The 14,050-nt window shown below is 44.1% G+C and overlaps 1 protein-coding gene and 1 long non-coding RNA gene across 3 annotated transcripts in view; one reads left to right on the top strand and one right to left on the bottom strand.

The window, feature by feature from the left end:
• LOC149975612 (uncharacterized) overlaps positions 1-1,091 on the bottom strand; it is an 11,032-nt gene extending 9,941 nt beyond the window's left edge. The window contains exon 1 of the long non-coding RNA XR_016488584.1: positions 138-1,091. This is a non-coding gene — a long non-coding RNA (uncharacterized LOC149975612). The remainder of the gene's footprint in view (positions 1-137) is intronic.
• Positions 1-14,050, top strand: part of LOC110496488 (wiskott-Aldrich syndrome protein family member 2-like) — a 14,482-nt gene extending 432 nt beyond the window's left edge. Inside the window, exons 2-10 of one of the 2 annotated variants that reach the window (XM_036953083.2) lie at positions 1,868-1,916; positions 4,118-4,281; positions 4,793-4,927; positions 5,353-5,506; positions 5,596-5,713; positions 11,545-11,666; positions 11,882-12,043; positions 12,263-12,750; positions 12,838-14,050. In XM_036953083.2, coding sequence (XP_036808978.1) covers positions 4,149-4,281; positions 4,793-4,927; positions 5,353-5,506; positions 5,596-5,713; positions 11,545-11,666; positions 11,882-12,043; positions 12,263-12,750; positions 12,838-12,995 — 1,470 coding nt within the window. In that variant the 5' untranslated portion in view covers positions 1,868-1,916; positions 4,118-4,148 and the 3' untranslated portion in view covers positions 12,996-14,050. The remainder of the gene's footprint in view (positions 1-1,867; positions 1,917-4,117; positions 4,282-4,792; positions 4,928-5,352; positions 5,507-5,595; positions 5,714-11,544; positions 11,667-11,881; positions 12,044-12,262; positions 12,751-12,837) is intronic. The other variant, XM_021572420.3, reaches the window with a different exon arrangement.

Here is a 14,050-nt window from a genome sequence, read left to right as displayed (position 1 = left end):
TTCTGAGCTTGAGACTTAAAAACAGCTCTCATTTAGACGAGTTTTATCATGATAAATAAATGATTTGTCAGGCACAGAGTTGGGATAGGCTTTCTTGTTTGTTGTGTCAGTGTAAAAGTGAAGTTGTTGTGACTCACCGGTGCATTCCACTGTGGCCGGGTAGTAGGGTGTTGGTAGTACAATGTTTCAATCTCCCTGCTACATAGTTTGGGCGATGGAACATCTGGGATCATCTGACTACTTTAACGTTCTGTTTGGTCAAAGGGCGTTTTTCGTGTTTACATCACATCCAACCCGTTTAAATTAACGATTAAATAGTAAACCAATGAGCTTGCCTGTCAAGTAAAATGCACTTGTAAAGCTAGTAACTTTACTCCGCTAGAAAGTTGGTTATTTTTTAAGCCAATAGAAGCGCTGCATAGTTTATAGACTCCGGAGACGGAGCAAAAAAATTCACTTTATTTTTAAAGCCGTGGATAATTCCATTAGGCTGTGGTTGTTATAAAGGGAGTTGGTGTTGACTAGAGCGATGTGGGGCTGCCCGGTGCATTACAGTATTCTGGTGCTAAAGTTGATGTAACATCTATAAATCCTTAGTCTTTCTCTGTGTACGTTGATCCTTGACCACCAGTCCACCATATTGTTTTCACTCCTCTCAGATGTGTACAGTGTACCCATTGAAGGGGCATGACCAGAATAGAACTAGGCTGTGGTTTTGGTTCTGCTTTAGTTAGCCCTGTTGTGTGTCTGAATGTACATTTTTTAAAACGGTAGATATAAATGGAGCGTACAAAGACACATGTCTGTTCTAGACGATACCTTTCTTCTCCGTAAATTAGGGGCCATTAACGTTACATTCATTCACATTTGGCTCAGTGTAAACTTTCAATTCCAACGCTGTTTTAACGTTAAACGTCAATAATCAAACGGTTTTCGAAAGATATGCTGACATGCCTCTTATCTTTGTCAGCAAAAAATAAGCTTGCAAATAAAAACGGTATCAGTTTTGCACAGATCAATATACTGTGTGCCTCCGGTTGACCAACTACACTTCCTCCCAGTTAGTTTACACACAGGTGTTCGGAGCACTCAAGATGGCTAATTAGCAAAAATGTCAGCCTGTCTTCCGTAAACACGCGCTGTAACATGGAGATATGGCCGTGTGGAAACATTAACCCTAATCCTATAAAGGTGTATTAACCCCCCAATCTGGTAACATGGGATTTCTCAAGATTTTAATCCTCTCCGTTGTGGCATCATCACTTCCAACTGTCATTTTCTCACTACACTTTTGACGCAAATCAGCTAATACTTGTTCTTGCAACCACTAAGACAAAATATTTCAGGCTTACCAGCTTCGTATACTTCTCTACTACTCAAATCTGGAGTTTGGACAAAAAAATTATATTCGCATCAAGTTACAGCAGTTTAAGTAACCACATCAACATACATTTCTGTAACATTTTGGCAAACGTCTATTTTCACCACTACCGCAACAATAAACAAAAAGTTTGAGTTCATAGGATAATCATCTACTTCTGCTTTTCATAGCTGTGCGCGGAATTGAAATATTCCATACGGAATTTACTGCACAGCTGTTTTTGTAACTGCAATACCATGTGTTTTTCAAACGTTCCCAAACAATGGCCGTTTTGACCACTTTCGGAGTGTTTTAAAGAAGAAAAAAAAAGTTATCCTACCTAAAATCTTCCCCTACTTCTTTGTTTAGTAGTCGGTTTTTAAATCGGGGCTACCAATCTCGATCGAGATGCTTGTATACAACTTTTTGATATCTGTTATACTTTTTCCGTTATTCACTTTCTTGTCCTCTTTTTCTCCTCCACCCGCTTTCATTGGATTTCTCAAGATTCCAAAGTTCCCAATTGTGACATCATCACTTCCAACTGACATTCTCTGTAAGTGAAATCATGCAGCTTTTGACACAAATCAGCTAGTAACTCCACTTTGCAACCACGTAGACAAAATATTTCAAGTTTACCAGCTTTGTCTACTTCTCTGCTACTCGAATCTGGCGTGTGGACTAAACATAACATTCGGATCAATTTACAGCAGTTTAAGTAACGGCATCAACAACATTTTCTGTAACATTTTTGCAAACAACGTCCGTTTTGACCACTACCGCAATAAGTTAGACAAAAATATATAGTATATGGGATATTCATCTACTACTCTGCTATTCATAGCTGTGAGCAGAATCATTCAAGGGGTTTTCTTTATTTTTAATATTTTCTACATTGTAGAATAATAGTGAAAACATAAAAACTATGAATTAACACATATGGAATCACGTAGTAACCAAAAAATTGTTAAACAAATCAAAATACAGTTCATATTTTAGAATCTTCGAAGTAGTCACCCTTTGCCTTGATGACAGCTTTGCACACTCTTGACATTCTCTCAACCAGCTTCACCTGGAATGCTTTTCCAACAGTCTTGAAGGAGTTCCCACATATGCTGAGCACATGTTGGCTGCTTTTCCTTCACTCTGCGGTCCAACTCATCTCAAATTGGTTGATGTCGGGTGATTGTGGAGGCCAGGTCATCTGATGCAGCACTCCATCACTCTCCTTCTTGGTAAAATAGCCCTTCCACAGCCTGGAGGTGTGTTGGGTCATTGTCCTGTTGAAAAACAAATGATATTCCCACTAAGCGCAAATCAGATTGGATGGCGAATTGCTGCATAATGCTGTAGTAGCCATGCAGTTTAAGTGTGGCTTCAATTGTAAATAAATCACCAACAGTGCCACCAGCAAAGCACCATCACACCTCCTCCTCCATGCTTCACGGTGGGAACCACACATGTGGGGATTATCCATTCACATACTCTGCGTCTCACAAAGACACAGAGGTTGTGGAACCAAAAATCTCAAATTTGGACTCAACAGACCAAAGGACAGATTTCCATGGGTCTAATGTCCATTGTTCGTGTTTATCGGCCCAAGTAAGTCGACCATGAAGGCCTGATTCTCGCAGTCTCCTCCGAACAGTTGATTTTGAGATGTGTCTGCATTTATTTGGGCTGCAATCTGAGGCTGGTAACTGTAATGAACGTATCGTCTGCAGCAGAGGTAACTCTGGGTATTCCTTTGCTGTGGCGGTCCTCATGAGAGCCAGTTTAGTCATAGCACTTGATGGTTTTTGTGACTGCACTTGAAGAAACTTTCAAAGTTCTTGACATTTTCCGGATTGACTGACCTAATGATGGACTGTCGTTTCTCTTTGCGTATTTGAGCTGTTCTTGCCATAGTATGGACTTGGTCTTTTACCAAATAGGGCTATCTTCTGTATACCACCCCTACCTTGGGGGGTGTATACTTACTCAAATACTTATTTTCCACCATAATTTGCTAATAAATTCATTAAAAATCCTACAATGTGATTTTCATTTCGTCTGTCATAGTTGAAGTGTACCTATGATGAAAATTACAGGCCTATCATCTTTTTAAGTAGGAGAACTTGCACAATTGGTGGCTGACTAAATACTTTTTTGCTCCACTGTATAAGTTATACCAGAGAAGCTGTAGTAACAAAAACAATGTAAAGCATTTATTACAACATAACAAAGATTAAAAATTAATTTGTGAAATGGCTTTTTCTGACATGTTGTGGTTGCATGAGGCTTGGAGCTCACGGAATCAGGCTATTAAGCAAACACTCAAACAGGTAACAGAAGCAGGATCTGTCTTATTTCTGTAGATATATATGAATGATTTATAAAGTCAGGCACATTTAAGTTAGACTATTGATTATAGGACTATTTAAGTTAGTTTCCTCTCTTCACTTTTAGACAATTAAGGGAAGGGCTGTTTTCTCATCTCCTCACTCCTCTGCTGCCTCTTCCACATTGTTCTCAACACCAATATGCTGGTTAACTTTGCTATTATGCACATAGCTACATGGTCTAGGGAAAGGCTCTAACCAATTCAACAGCGCACTGATGTTTCAGAACCACAGACAGGGACCGTGATCCAACGCAGAAGAAAGCGCATTTGTTATAAAATAATCTAATTTTTTTGTGTGTTGCACCATTGTTCTTACATAATATAACCAAGTAGAGTGATGGACCTTTCTCACACGCTGCCCCCCCCCCCTCCAGGGAAGCCCCCCGCTATCCCTCCCGTCCCAGAATGCCATTGGTGACGAGGAACATCGAGCCTCGCTATGTGTGCCGCCAGACGATCCCCAACACCATCCGCAGCGAGCTGGAGTGTGTCACCAACATTAGCCTTGCCAACATCATACGCCAGCTAGGCAGCCTCAGTAAGTTACTAACTCTATGTGTTGAGTGAGTTTATACCTAGGGAAGTGCTACATGCAAAACAGTGCAGTGTATTGTAATATGAGATTGTGTGTGTGTAAATTGCAAGTATGTATCTTGTGATATGTAATCATGTGTATATACACTGAGTGTACAAAATATTAACACCTTTATAATATTGAGTTGCAGCTCCCCCTTTTGCCCTCAGAACAGCCTCACCTACTACCATACCCCGTTCAAAGGCACTTTAATGTTTTGTCTTGCCCATTCACCCTCTGAATGGCACACACACACACACAATCCATGTCTCAATTGTCTCGAGGCTTAAAAACCCTTCTTTAACCTGTCTCCTCCCCTTCATCTACACTGATTGAAGTGGATTTAACATCAATAAGGGATCATAGCTTTCACCTGGATTCACCTGGTCAATCTGTCATGGAAAGAGCAGGTGTTCATAATGTTTTGTACACTCAGTGAATTTAGGCCATAATATACATTTGTTTGTGTGTGTAGGTAAGTATGCAGAGGACGTGTTTGGAGAGCTGTTTGTGCAGGCGGGGGTGTTTGCTGTCCGGGTGAACACACTGGGAGAGAGAGTGGACCGTCTACAGGTCAAAGTCACCCAGCTCGACCCTAAAGAGGAGGAGGGTAAGAGACTGACTGACATTATATATGATGGGGTGATTTCCCGCATGCTGATTAAGCCTATTAGATTTAAAAGCAATTTAAATGGAGAATCTTCATTGAACATGATCTTTAGTTCATAACTAGGCTCAACCTGTGTCTGGGAAAACCGCTGTATGTTACAAGCAAACAGTGCCATGTATTTAGTATTCAAAGTGAGAATTCAGTGGATTTTAAGTATAATGTAATGCAACACATACTGGCACATACTGTAAAGCCTTTGCCCCAAACAAACAGAATACTAACCCTAACTGTCTCTCTCTCTTTCTCTCTCCTTCTCTCCAACCTCCATCTCTCTCTCTCTCTCTCTCTCCACATCGCTCTATCTCTCTCTCTCCATATCTCTGTCTCTTTCTCACCATATCGATCTCTCTCCATCTCTCGCTCAGTCTCTCTGCAGGCCATCACCCAGAAGAAAGCGTTTCATAGTAATCTGACTCAGGACCAGCAGTTATTCTGTAGACCCTCTCTACCGCTGCCTGTACAGGAGACCTATCTGACCTGCAACCCACCTCCACCACTCAACAACCTCAGCCAGTACAGGTACACACACACACACACACACACACACACACACACACACACACACACACACACACATTGATATTGTTTGTTGTTGTTGTCATGTCTAGGGATGATGGTAAGGATGCTCTGAAGTTCTACACAGATCCCTCCTACTTCTTTGATCTGTGGAAGGAGAAGATGCTGCAGGACACGAAGGACATCATGAAGGAGAGACGCAAACACAGGGTAAACACAGGGTAACGGGTAACACACACAAAGTAAAATGGCGCTGCAGAGGATAGCAGCCGTTTTACGGGCTCCTGACCAATTCTTATATATATACATATATATATAAAAATTGTACATCATGTCTCCTCCATCATTTCATCAGAACGGGGATCACTAACCTTGATTTGGATGACAATTTCTACTTTAACGAATCGGCAGCTCTGGTCATTCTGCTTACTCCTGACCAGGCCTTAATCCCCGGGACTCGAAAGAGGAAGCGATGGTGCAAGAGAGGTAGAAGAGACTACGTTGATGAGACTACGATGGCGAGCAAATAAAACGCCTCTACCCTCCGTTCTATTGGCGAACGTACAGTCACATGATTAAAAAACTGGACGAGCTCCGTTGGAGAATATCCTATCAACGGGACCTGAGGAACTGTAATATTCTATGTTTCTCGGAGTCGTGGCTGAACAAGGACGCTGTTTTTTTCAATCCATTGTCTAGACCAGTAGCCTCGGTGAAGACGAAGAGGGGACCGGTGTGTCTCTTTATTAACAACATCTGGTGCGCAATCTTTAATGTTAAAGTAGTCTTGAGTTTTTATCGCCTGTGTTAGAATACCTGATGATAAACTGCAGACCATACTATTTACCAAGAGAGAGTTTTCATCTATATTTTTTGTAGCTGTCTATTTACCATCACAAACTGATGCGGTCACTAAGACCATACTCATCAAGCTGTACAGGGCCATAAGCAAACAAGAAAATGCACATCCATAGTCAGCGCTTCTCGTGGCTGGTGATTTTAATGCAGGGAAACTGAAATCCGTTTTACCAGCATGTCACCTGTGCAACTACAGGCAACAAAACTCTAGAACACCTTTACTCCACACACAAACACATACGAGGCTCTCTCTCACCCTCCCTTTGGAAAATCTGACCATAACTCTATTCTCCTGATTCCTGCTTACAAGCAAAAACTCAAACAGGAAGTACCAGTGACACGCTCAATATCGAAATGGTCCGATGAAGCGGAAGCTAAGCTACAAGACTGTTTTGCTAGCACAGACTGGAATATGTTCTGTGATTCATCCGATGACATTGATGAGTTTACCACATCAATCACCAGCGTCATTAATGAAGTGCATCAACGTCGTCCCCACAGTGACCGTACGTACATATCCCAACCAGAAACCATGGATTACAGGCAACATCTGTACTGAGCTAAAGGCTAGAGCTGCAGCTTTCAAGGAGCGGAACACTAATCTGGACACTTCTAAGAAATTCCGCTAAGGATTTTAGGCAAAGCGTCAATACAGGACTAAGATCGAATCCTACTACGCCGGCTCTGACACTCGTTGGATGTGGCAGGGCTTACAAACTATCCTGGATTACAAAGGAAAACCCAGCTGCTCAGTGACGCAAGCCTACCAGACGAGTTCAATGCCTTCTATGCTCGCGTCTAGGCAAGCAATACTGAATCCTGCAACCAGCTGTTCCGGACAACTGTGTGATGTCGTTTTCCGTAGCCGTTGTGAATAACACCTTTAAACGGGTTAACATTCACAAGGTTGTAGGACCAGAGGGACTACCAGGACACATATTCGGAGCATGCGCTGACCAGCTGTTAAGTGTCTTCACTGACATTTTCAACCTCTCCCTGACTCAAGTAGACCCAAGAACACCAAAGTAGCCTGTCTATTGGCACATAGCACTCACATCTGTAACCATGAAACACTTTGAAAGGGTGGTTGTTGCTTACATCAACACCATCATCCTAGACATCCTGGACCCACTCAAATTCGCCCCAACATTACAATTACATTTTAGGTATTTAGCAGATGCTTTTGTCCAGAGCGTCTCGCTTAAGGGCACATTGGCTGATTTGTCACCTAATCAGCTTGGGGATTCGAACCTGCAACCTTTTGGTTATTTCACCTATTTGAGAATGCTGTTAATTGAATACAGCTCAGCGTTCAACACCGTAGTGCCCTCCAAGCTCATCATTAAGCTCAGGATCCTGAGGCTGAACACCTGCAACTGAATCCTGGACTTCTTGACTGGCCGCCCCCAGGTGGTGAGAGTAGGAAACAGCACATCTGCCACGCTGTTGAACACGGGGGCCCCTCAGGGGTGCGTGCTTAAGGCTTCAGAATGCTTCATTTCGGGTGGCTTGAACACGTGTGCTTGCATACTCCCATAAAATACCTTCGCTTGAAAAACAAGAAAAAAACAGCAGTAGTACTGTTTGTCCGTTTTGAGACGCTGTATACACAAAATAGTCCAAATTAATCTTAGTCAATTTAAGAAATTTGTTATTAATTTTGACAGTTTTTGCCAAGGAGATCTTAGTCGTGGAATTTTACATCTAAGTAAGATGTTTTGGTGCAGTGTTTCTCAATGAAAAAATGTGCATGAAAACGAGTCATCTCTCGTTGATTAAGACTATATTGAAGAATCCCTACTGTTGACCAATCATCGACAAAGGAGCGTAGACTTTGGCTACTGACTTTGGCTTGCCCCAATAATTTTTTGGGGTGTGCCGGAACAGCCGAAAGAAAAACCTAGCCGAAGACCAAAACAAACCAAAAACGGCACAAAATGTTGTTTGTCTCTTCAGAACTGTTTTGGCTGAGAAGCATGCAGACGCCTTGTGTCCCCTCCTGTACTCCCTGTTCACCCACGACTGCGCTGCCACGCACGACTCCAACACAATTACATTTGCTGACGACACGACTGGTAGGCCTGATCACCGACAATGATGAGACCACCTATAGAGAGGAGGTCAGTGATTTGGCAGTGTGGCGCAAGGACAACAACCTCTCTGTCAATGTCAGCAAGACAAAGGAGCTGATCATGGACTACAGCAAAACTGAGGACTGAGCACGCCCCCATTTACATTAGTTGAGCGGGTCGAGAGAATCAAGTACCTCTATGTCCACATCACTATGGAATTAACATGGTCCACACACACCAACACAGTCGTGAAGAAGACACGGTAACGGTAAAGGTTTGGCATGGGCCCTCAGATCCTCAAAAAGGATGCTCCATTGAGAGCTGCTCCATTGAGAGCTGCTCCATTGAGAGCTGCTCCATTGAGAGCTTCTTGACTGGCTGCATCACAGCTTAGTTTGGCAACTGCTTGGCATCTGACAGCAAGGCGCTACAGAGGGTAGTGGACACGGCCCAGTACATCACTGGGGCCGTGCTCCCTGCCATCCAGGACCTCTATATCAGGCAGTGTGAAAGGAAGGCCCTAAAAATTGTCAAAGACTCCAGGCACCCAAGTCATAGACTGTTTCTCTGCTACCGCACGGTAAGCAGTAAGGATGCACCAAGTCTGGAACCAACAGAACCCTGAACCCCAAGCCATAAGGCTGATAACCAAATAGCTACCCAGGCTGAATATTGATCTACATTGACTAACTCTTTTGACTCATCACATACCCCGCTGCTGTTGTTTATCTATTCTGTTGCCTAGTAACTTCACCCCTACCTACACTGAGTGTACAAAACATGTTATTTCCATGACAAAGACTGACTAGGTGAATCCAGGTGAAATGTATGATCCCTTATTGATGTCACCTGTTGAATCCACTTCAATCAGTGTAGATGAAGGGGAGGAGACTGGTTAAAGAAGTATTTTTAAGCCTTGAGACAATTGAGACATGGGTTGTGTTGGTGTGCCATTCAAAGGGTGAATGGGCAAGACAAAAGATTGAACTGCCTTTGAAAGGGGTTTGCTAGTAGGGGCCAGGCGCTCCGGTTTGAATGTGTCAAGAATTGCAATGCGGCTGGCTTTTTCATGCTCAACAGTTTCCTGTGCGTAGCAAGAATTGTCCACTATCCAAAGGACATCCAGCCAACTTGACACAACTGTGGGAAGCATTGGAGTCAACATGGGCCAGCATCCCTGTGGAATGCTTTCGACACCTTGTGGAGTCGTGCCTTTTTCCCCATCAATCTACATCCAATACCCCATAATGACAAAGCGAAAACAGGTTTTTATACATTTTTGCACATTTATAAAAAATGAACATACCTTATTTACAGAAGTATTCAGACCCTTTGCTATGAGACTCGACATTTTAGTTCAGGTGCATCCTGTTTCCATTGATCATCCTTGACGTTTCTACAACTTGATTGGAGTCCACCTGTGGTAAATTCAATTGATTGGACATGATTTGGAAAGGCACACACCTGTCTATATAAGGTCCCACAGTTAGCAGTGCATGTCAGAGCAAAAACCAAGCCATGAGGTCGAAGGAATTCTCCGTAGAGCTCCGAGACAGGATTGTGTCGAGGCACAGATCTGGGGAAATGTACCAAAACATTTCTGCAGCATTGAAGGTCCCCAAGAACACAGTGGCCTCCATCATTCTTAAATCGAAGACGTTTGAAATCACCAATACTCTTCCTAGGGCTGGCCGCCCGGCCAAACTGAGAAATTGGGGGTGAAGGGCCTTGTTCGGGGAGGTGACCAAGAACCCGAGGGTCACTCTGACAGAGTTCCTCTGTGGAGATGGGAGAACCTTCTAGAAGGACAACCATCTGTGCAGCACTCCACCAATCAGGCCTTTATGGTAGAGTGGCCAGATGGAAACCACTCCTCAGTAAATGCACATGACAGCCCACTTTGAGTTTGCCAAAAGGCACCTAAAGGACTCTCAGACCATGAGAAACAAGATTCTCTGGTCTGATGAAACCAAGATTTAACTCTGGCCTGAATGCCAAGCGTCTCATCTGAAGGCACTATCTCTACGGGGGAAGCATGGTGGTGACAGCATCATGCTGTGGTGAGTTTTTCAGCGGCAGGGACTGAGAGACTAGTCAGGCTTGAGGGAAACATGAATGGAGCAAAGTACAGAGAGATCCTTGATGGAATCCTGCTCCAGAGCGTTCAGGACATGAGACTGGGTTGAAGCTTCACCTTCCAACAGGACAATGACCCGAAGCACACAGCCAAGTCTCTGAACGTCCTTGAGTGGTCCAGCCAGAGCCCGGATTTGAACCCGATCGAACATCTCTGGAGAGACCTGAAAATAGCTGTGCAGCGACGCTACCCATCCAACCTGACAGAACTTGAGAGGATCTGCAGAGAAGAATGGGAGAAACTCCCCAAATACAGGTGTGCCAAGCTTGTGGCATCATACCCAAGAAGATTGGAGGCTGTAATTGCTGCCAAATGTGTATCAACAAAGTACTGAGCAAAGGGTCTGAATACTTAAGTAAATGTAATATTTCATATTTTTTCTTTATAAATTTGCAAACGTTTCTAAAAACATGTGTTTGCTTTGTCATCATGGCTATTGTGTGAAGGTTGATGAGGAATTTTTTTTTAAAATCCATTTCAGAATAAGGCTCTAACATAACAAAATGTGGAGAAAGGGAAGGGGTCTGAATACTTTCCGAATGCACTGTACAAATCTAACTCAATTGCCCGTACCCCTGCACATCGGCTGGGTACTGGTACCCCGTGTATATAGCCAAGTTATTGTTACTCAGTGTATTTATTCCTTGTGTTATTATTTTTCTATTATGTTTCTATGTTTATCTCTGCATTGTGGGGAAGGGCCCGTAAGTAAGCATTTCACTGTTAGTCTACACCTGTTAGTTTACACGCTCACACACGTCCTTCAATGAGACAGTGGAGTTTGTTTTCGGCCTGTTGAGAAATGCATCCCATCTTCTGCTTAAACAAAACAAGGAAGTGCACTTATAGCGCTGTTAAATGCCTTTTCCTGTTTCTCTTCTCTTTCCCTCTGTCTTTCTCTCTCACTCCTCTCATCTCTCCCTCCTTCCCTCTCTCTTTGTCACCCCCCTCACTTTGTCTCTCTGTCTGAGTAGAAGGAGAAGAAGGACAATCAGAATATGCGGACTCTGAATCCCAGGAAGATCAAAACCAGGAAGGATGAGTGGGAACGGCTAAAGATGGGAGAGGAGTTTGTGGTGCCCAAGAATGACATGGGGTGAGAGATGAGAGAGAATGAGAACAGGGCGAGAGATGAGGATAAAGAGGATGGGGCGAGAATGTATGAAGTGGAATGAGGGGAAAGAGAATATGCGGGAGGGAGATTGTGAGTGTATCAGGGAGAGTGATGTCCTATAGAATGATTTTAAACTGTTTAATTGTGTTGTTATTGATGACAATATTCACTCTTTTTTTTGTGCATCTTGTGTGTAGAGAATCTCTTGAGGGTCTGAATGGCAGTATTGGTTCAGGAGAAGGCTGTTACTCCCCTGATGGTTTGGACCAGAGTACTGGGTCGTACGCCTTCGATCCTGGCTCCCCCCTCCCTCCCCCCGCCCCGGACGACTTCCTGCCCCCTCCACCCCCAGACATGGCGTAAGTAATGGAGATGGAGTGGAGTAGTGTATGCACATTTAAATTGTGCATATACTGTAGTTTGTACACATATTTTATGCTAATTTAGCATTTTTGGCATTAGTGTTTACTCTCCAGTCAACACCCTTCATCTCAAGTGGACAAAATCGTTTGGAGACAGTTGTGTTTGGAGAATCCGTGTGCTGACCTTTAATTCTTCCCCTGCTCTCTCATTGGCAGGTATCATGACGGACAGTACGGAGCATCAACCCAAAAGCGCACCAGCGTTCTTAGCCCCACACACCCCCCTCCAGCCCCTCCCATGCCCTCTACTGCTCCCATTGGCACACGGCCCAACCTAGCCCCTCCTCCTGCACCACCTCCTCCTCCCCCCTCCCCTGGCTTCGGAATCCCTCCCCCTCCCCCCTCTGGATTTGACTCTTCCCCTCCCACTCCCCCCTCTTCCTCCGCCTATCCCTCCCCCCCTGCCCCACCTCCTCCTTCCTATCAGGCCTCCATCTCTCCGCCTCCTCCCCCCTCTCTCCCCCAGGGTGGTGGCGCACCTCCTCCTCCTCCTCCCCCGCCTCCCCCAGGCCCCCCTCCTCCCACTTCTGGCCCTCCTCCCCCCTCCTTCTCCATTGAGGCTCCCCCTCCTCTTAAATCCACCCAAGCTCAGCCAGAAGCCCCCGCTGACGCTCACAGTGACCTCCTGTCGGCTATCCGGCAAGGTACGACACACATACACACAGACAGACCGATACGAACACACATAAACACACACCCTAATCCCCCATCTCTCCCTTTCTCTCTGGCAGGTTTTAACCTACGTAAGGTGGAGGAACAGAAAGAGCAGGAGAAAAAGGATAACTACGGCAACGATGTGGCGGCCATCTTGTCTCGCCGTATTGCTGTGGAGTGCAGCGACAGCGAGGACGACTCCTCAGAGTTGGGAGATGACGATTGGTCCGAATGAGACCTTCATCACCTCCACCCTCATGGTCTTCCTCGGTCCTCGTCAGAGAGAATGCATCATATCCTTATCCCATTACTTCTTTATAATCTATGATTTAAGGAGTAGAGGTCCAAAGATAAGTGTGTGTCTGTGTGTGTGTCACTACTACACTCTTCCTCAGTATTCCCCACTCCTGTCTAAGCCAATCACATTCCCTGTATGTTGTATGTAGAACTGAACTGAGAAGCCAATGATTTAATTATGAGAACAGTCCAAATATCAAAAAGCCAATTATTAATATAAGGGGCACAGGGCCAAAGGTAATGATAATTATACCCTCATAGGCTACACACAGATATCAACAAACATACAGTATACCGTACAGATATTGATTCTTACATGCATACACAGACAGTACAATTATGGTATGATTGATGAACTGTATTAATATTTTACTTTAAGATAATTATAAGATGTGTTAAATAATACCAAGAGCACAAAGAAAGGTTTTTATTGCTGTTTTCTTTCTTTTTTACCTGTCTTTTTCTCTCTGTGGTTGGCATGGTTACCTGGGCGACAGTGTCTCATTCACAGATGGGGGGGGGGGGGGGGGGGGGGGGGGGGGGGGGTCTGAATCGTATCTAAAATGTCTGTACTGTTCTGAGTCAGCCCTAGCTGAAAACTGAAACCATGCTGCCCCCTATCAGTCAAAACATTATCTGACCAATCGGCGATCCCTCTCTTTCCCTAGTCCCGCCCCTCCATAAGTGCCTTTGCTTTCATGTTTATGTGTGAGGAGGATAAAGTTAACCTTAGACACTGATCTAAGGTCAGTTTTCTGTTTCTTTCCCATCATAACCATAGGATTGGAGGAAAGGTACCTGATCCTAGATCTGTGCCTAAGAGACAACTTGATCCTCTTCTGTTTAAGTGCCTTCTGTTTGTTTTAAAGCCAAAGTGTAATGCCACAATCAGACCTGAGCATGTTAATATCCAACCACCTGTTTCTGCTTGTCCTGTCTTTCTCAACTTTATCAGTGACGATTATTACAATAATAAAGATACAATGAACTATA

This window comes from Oncorhynchus mykiss, chromosome 18 (assembly GCF_057628025.1).
Source record: "Oncorhynchus mykiss isolate SJ-2025 chromosome 18, ASM5762802v1, whole genome shotgun sequence".
In the NCBI taxonomy this organism is placed as follows: Eukaryota; Metazoa; Chordata; class Actinopteri; order Salmoniformes; family Salmonidae; genus Oncorhynchus; species Oncorhynchus mykiss.
Note: the sequence above shows the minus strand (reverse complement) of the source record. Positions and strands in the feature narration are given on the sequence as shown.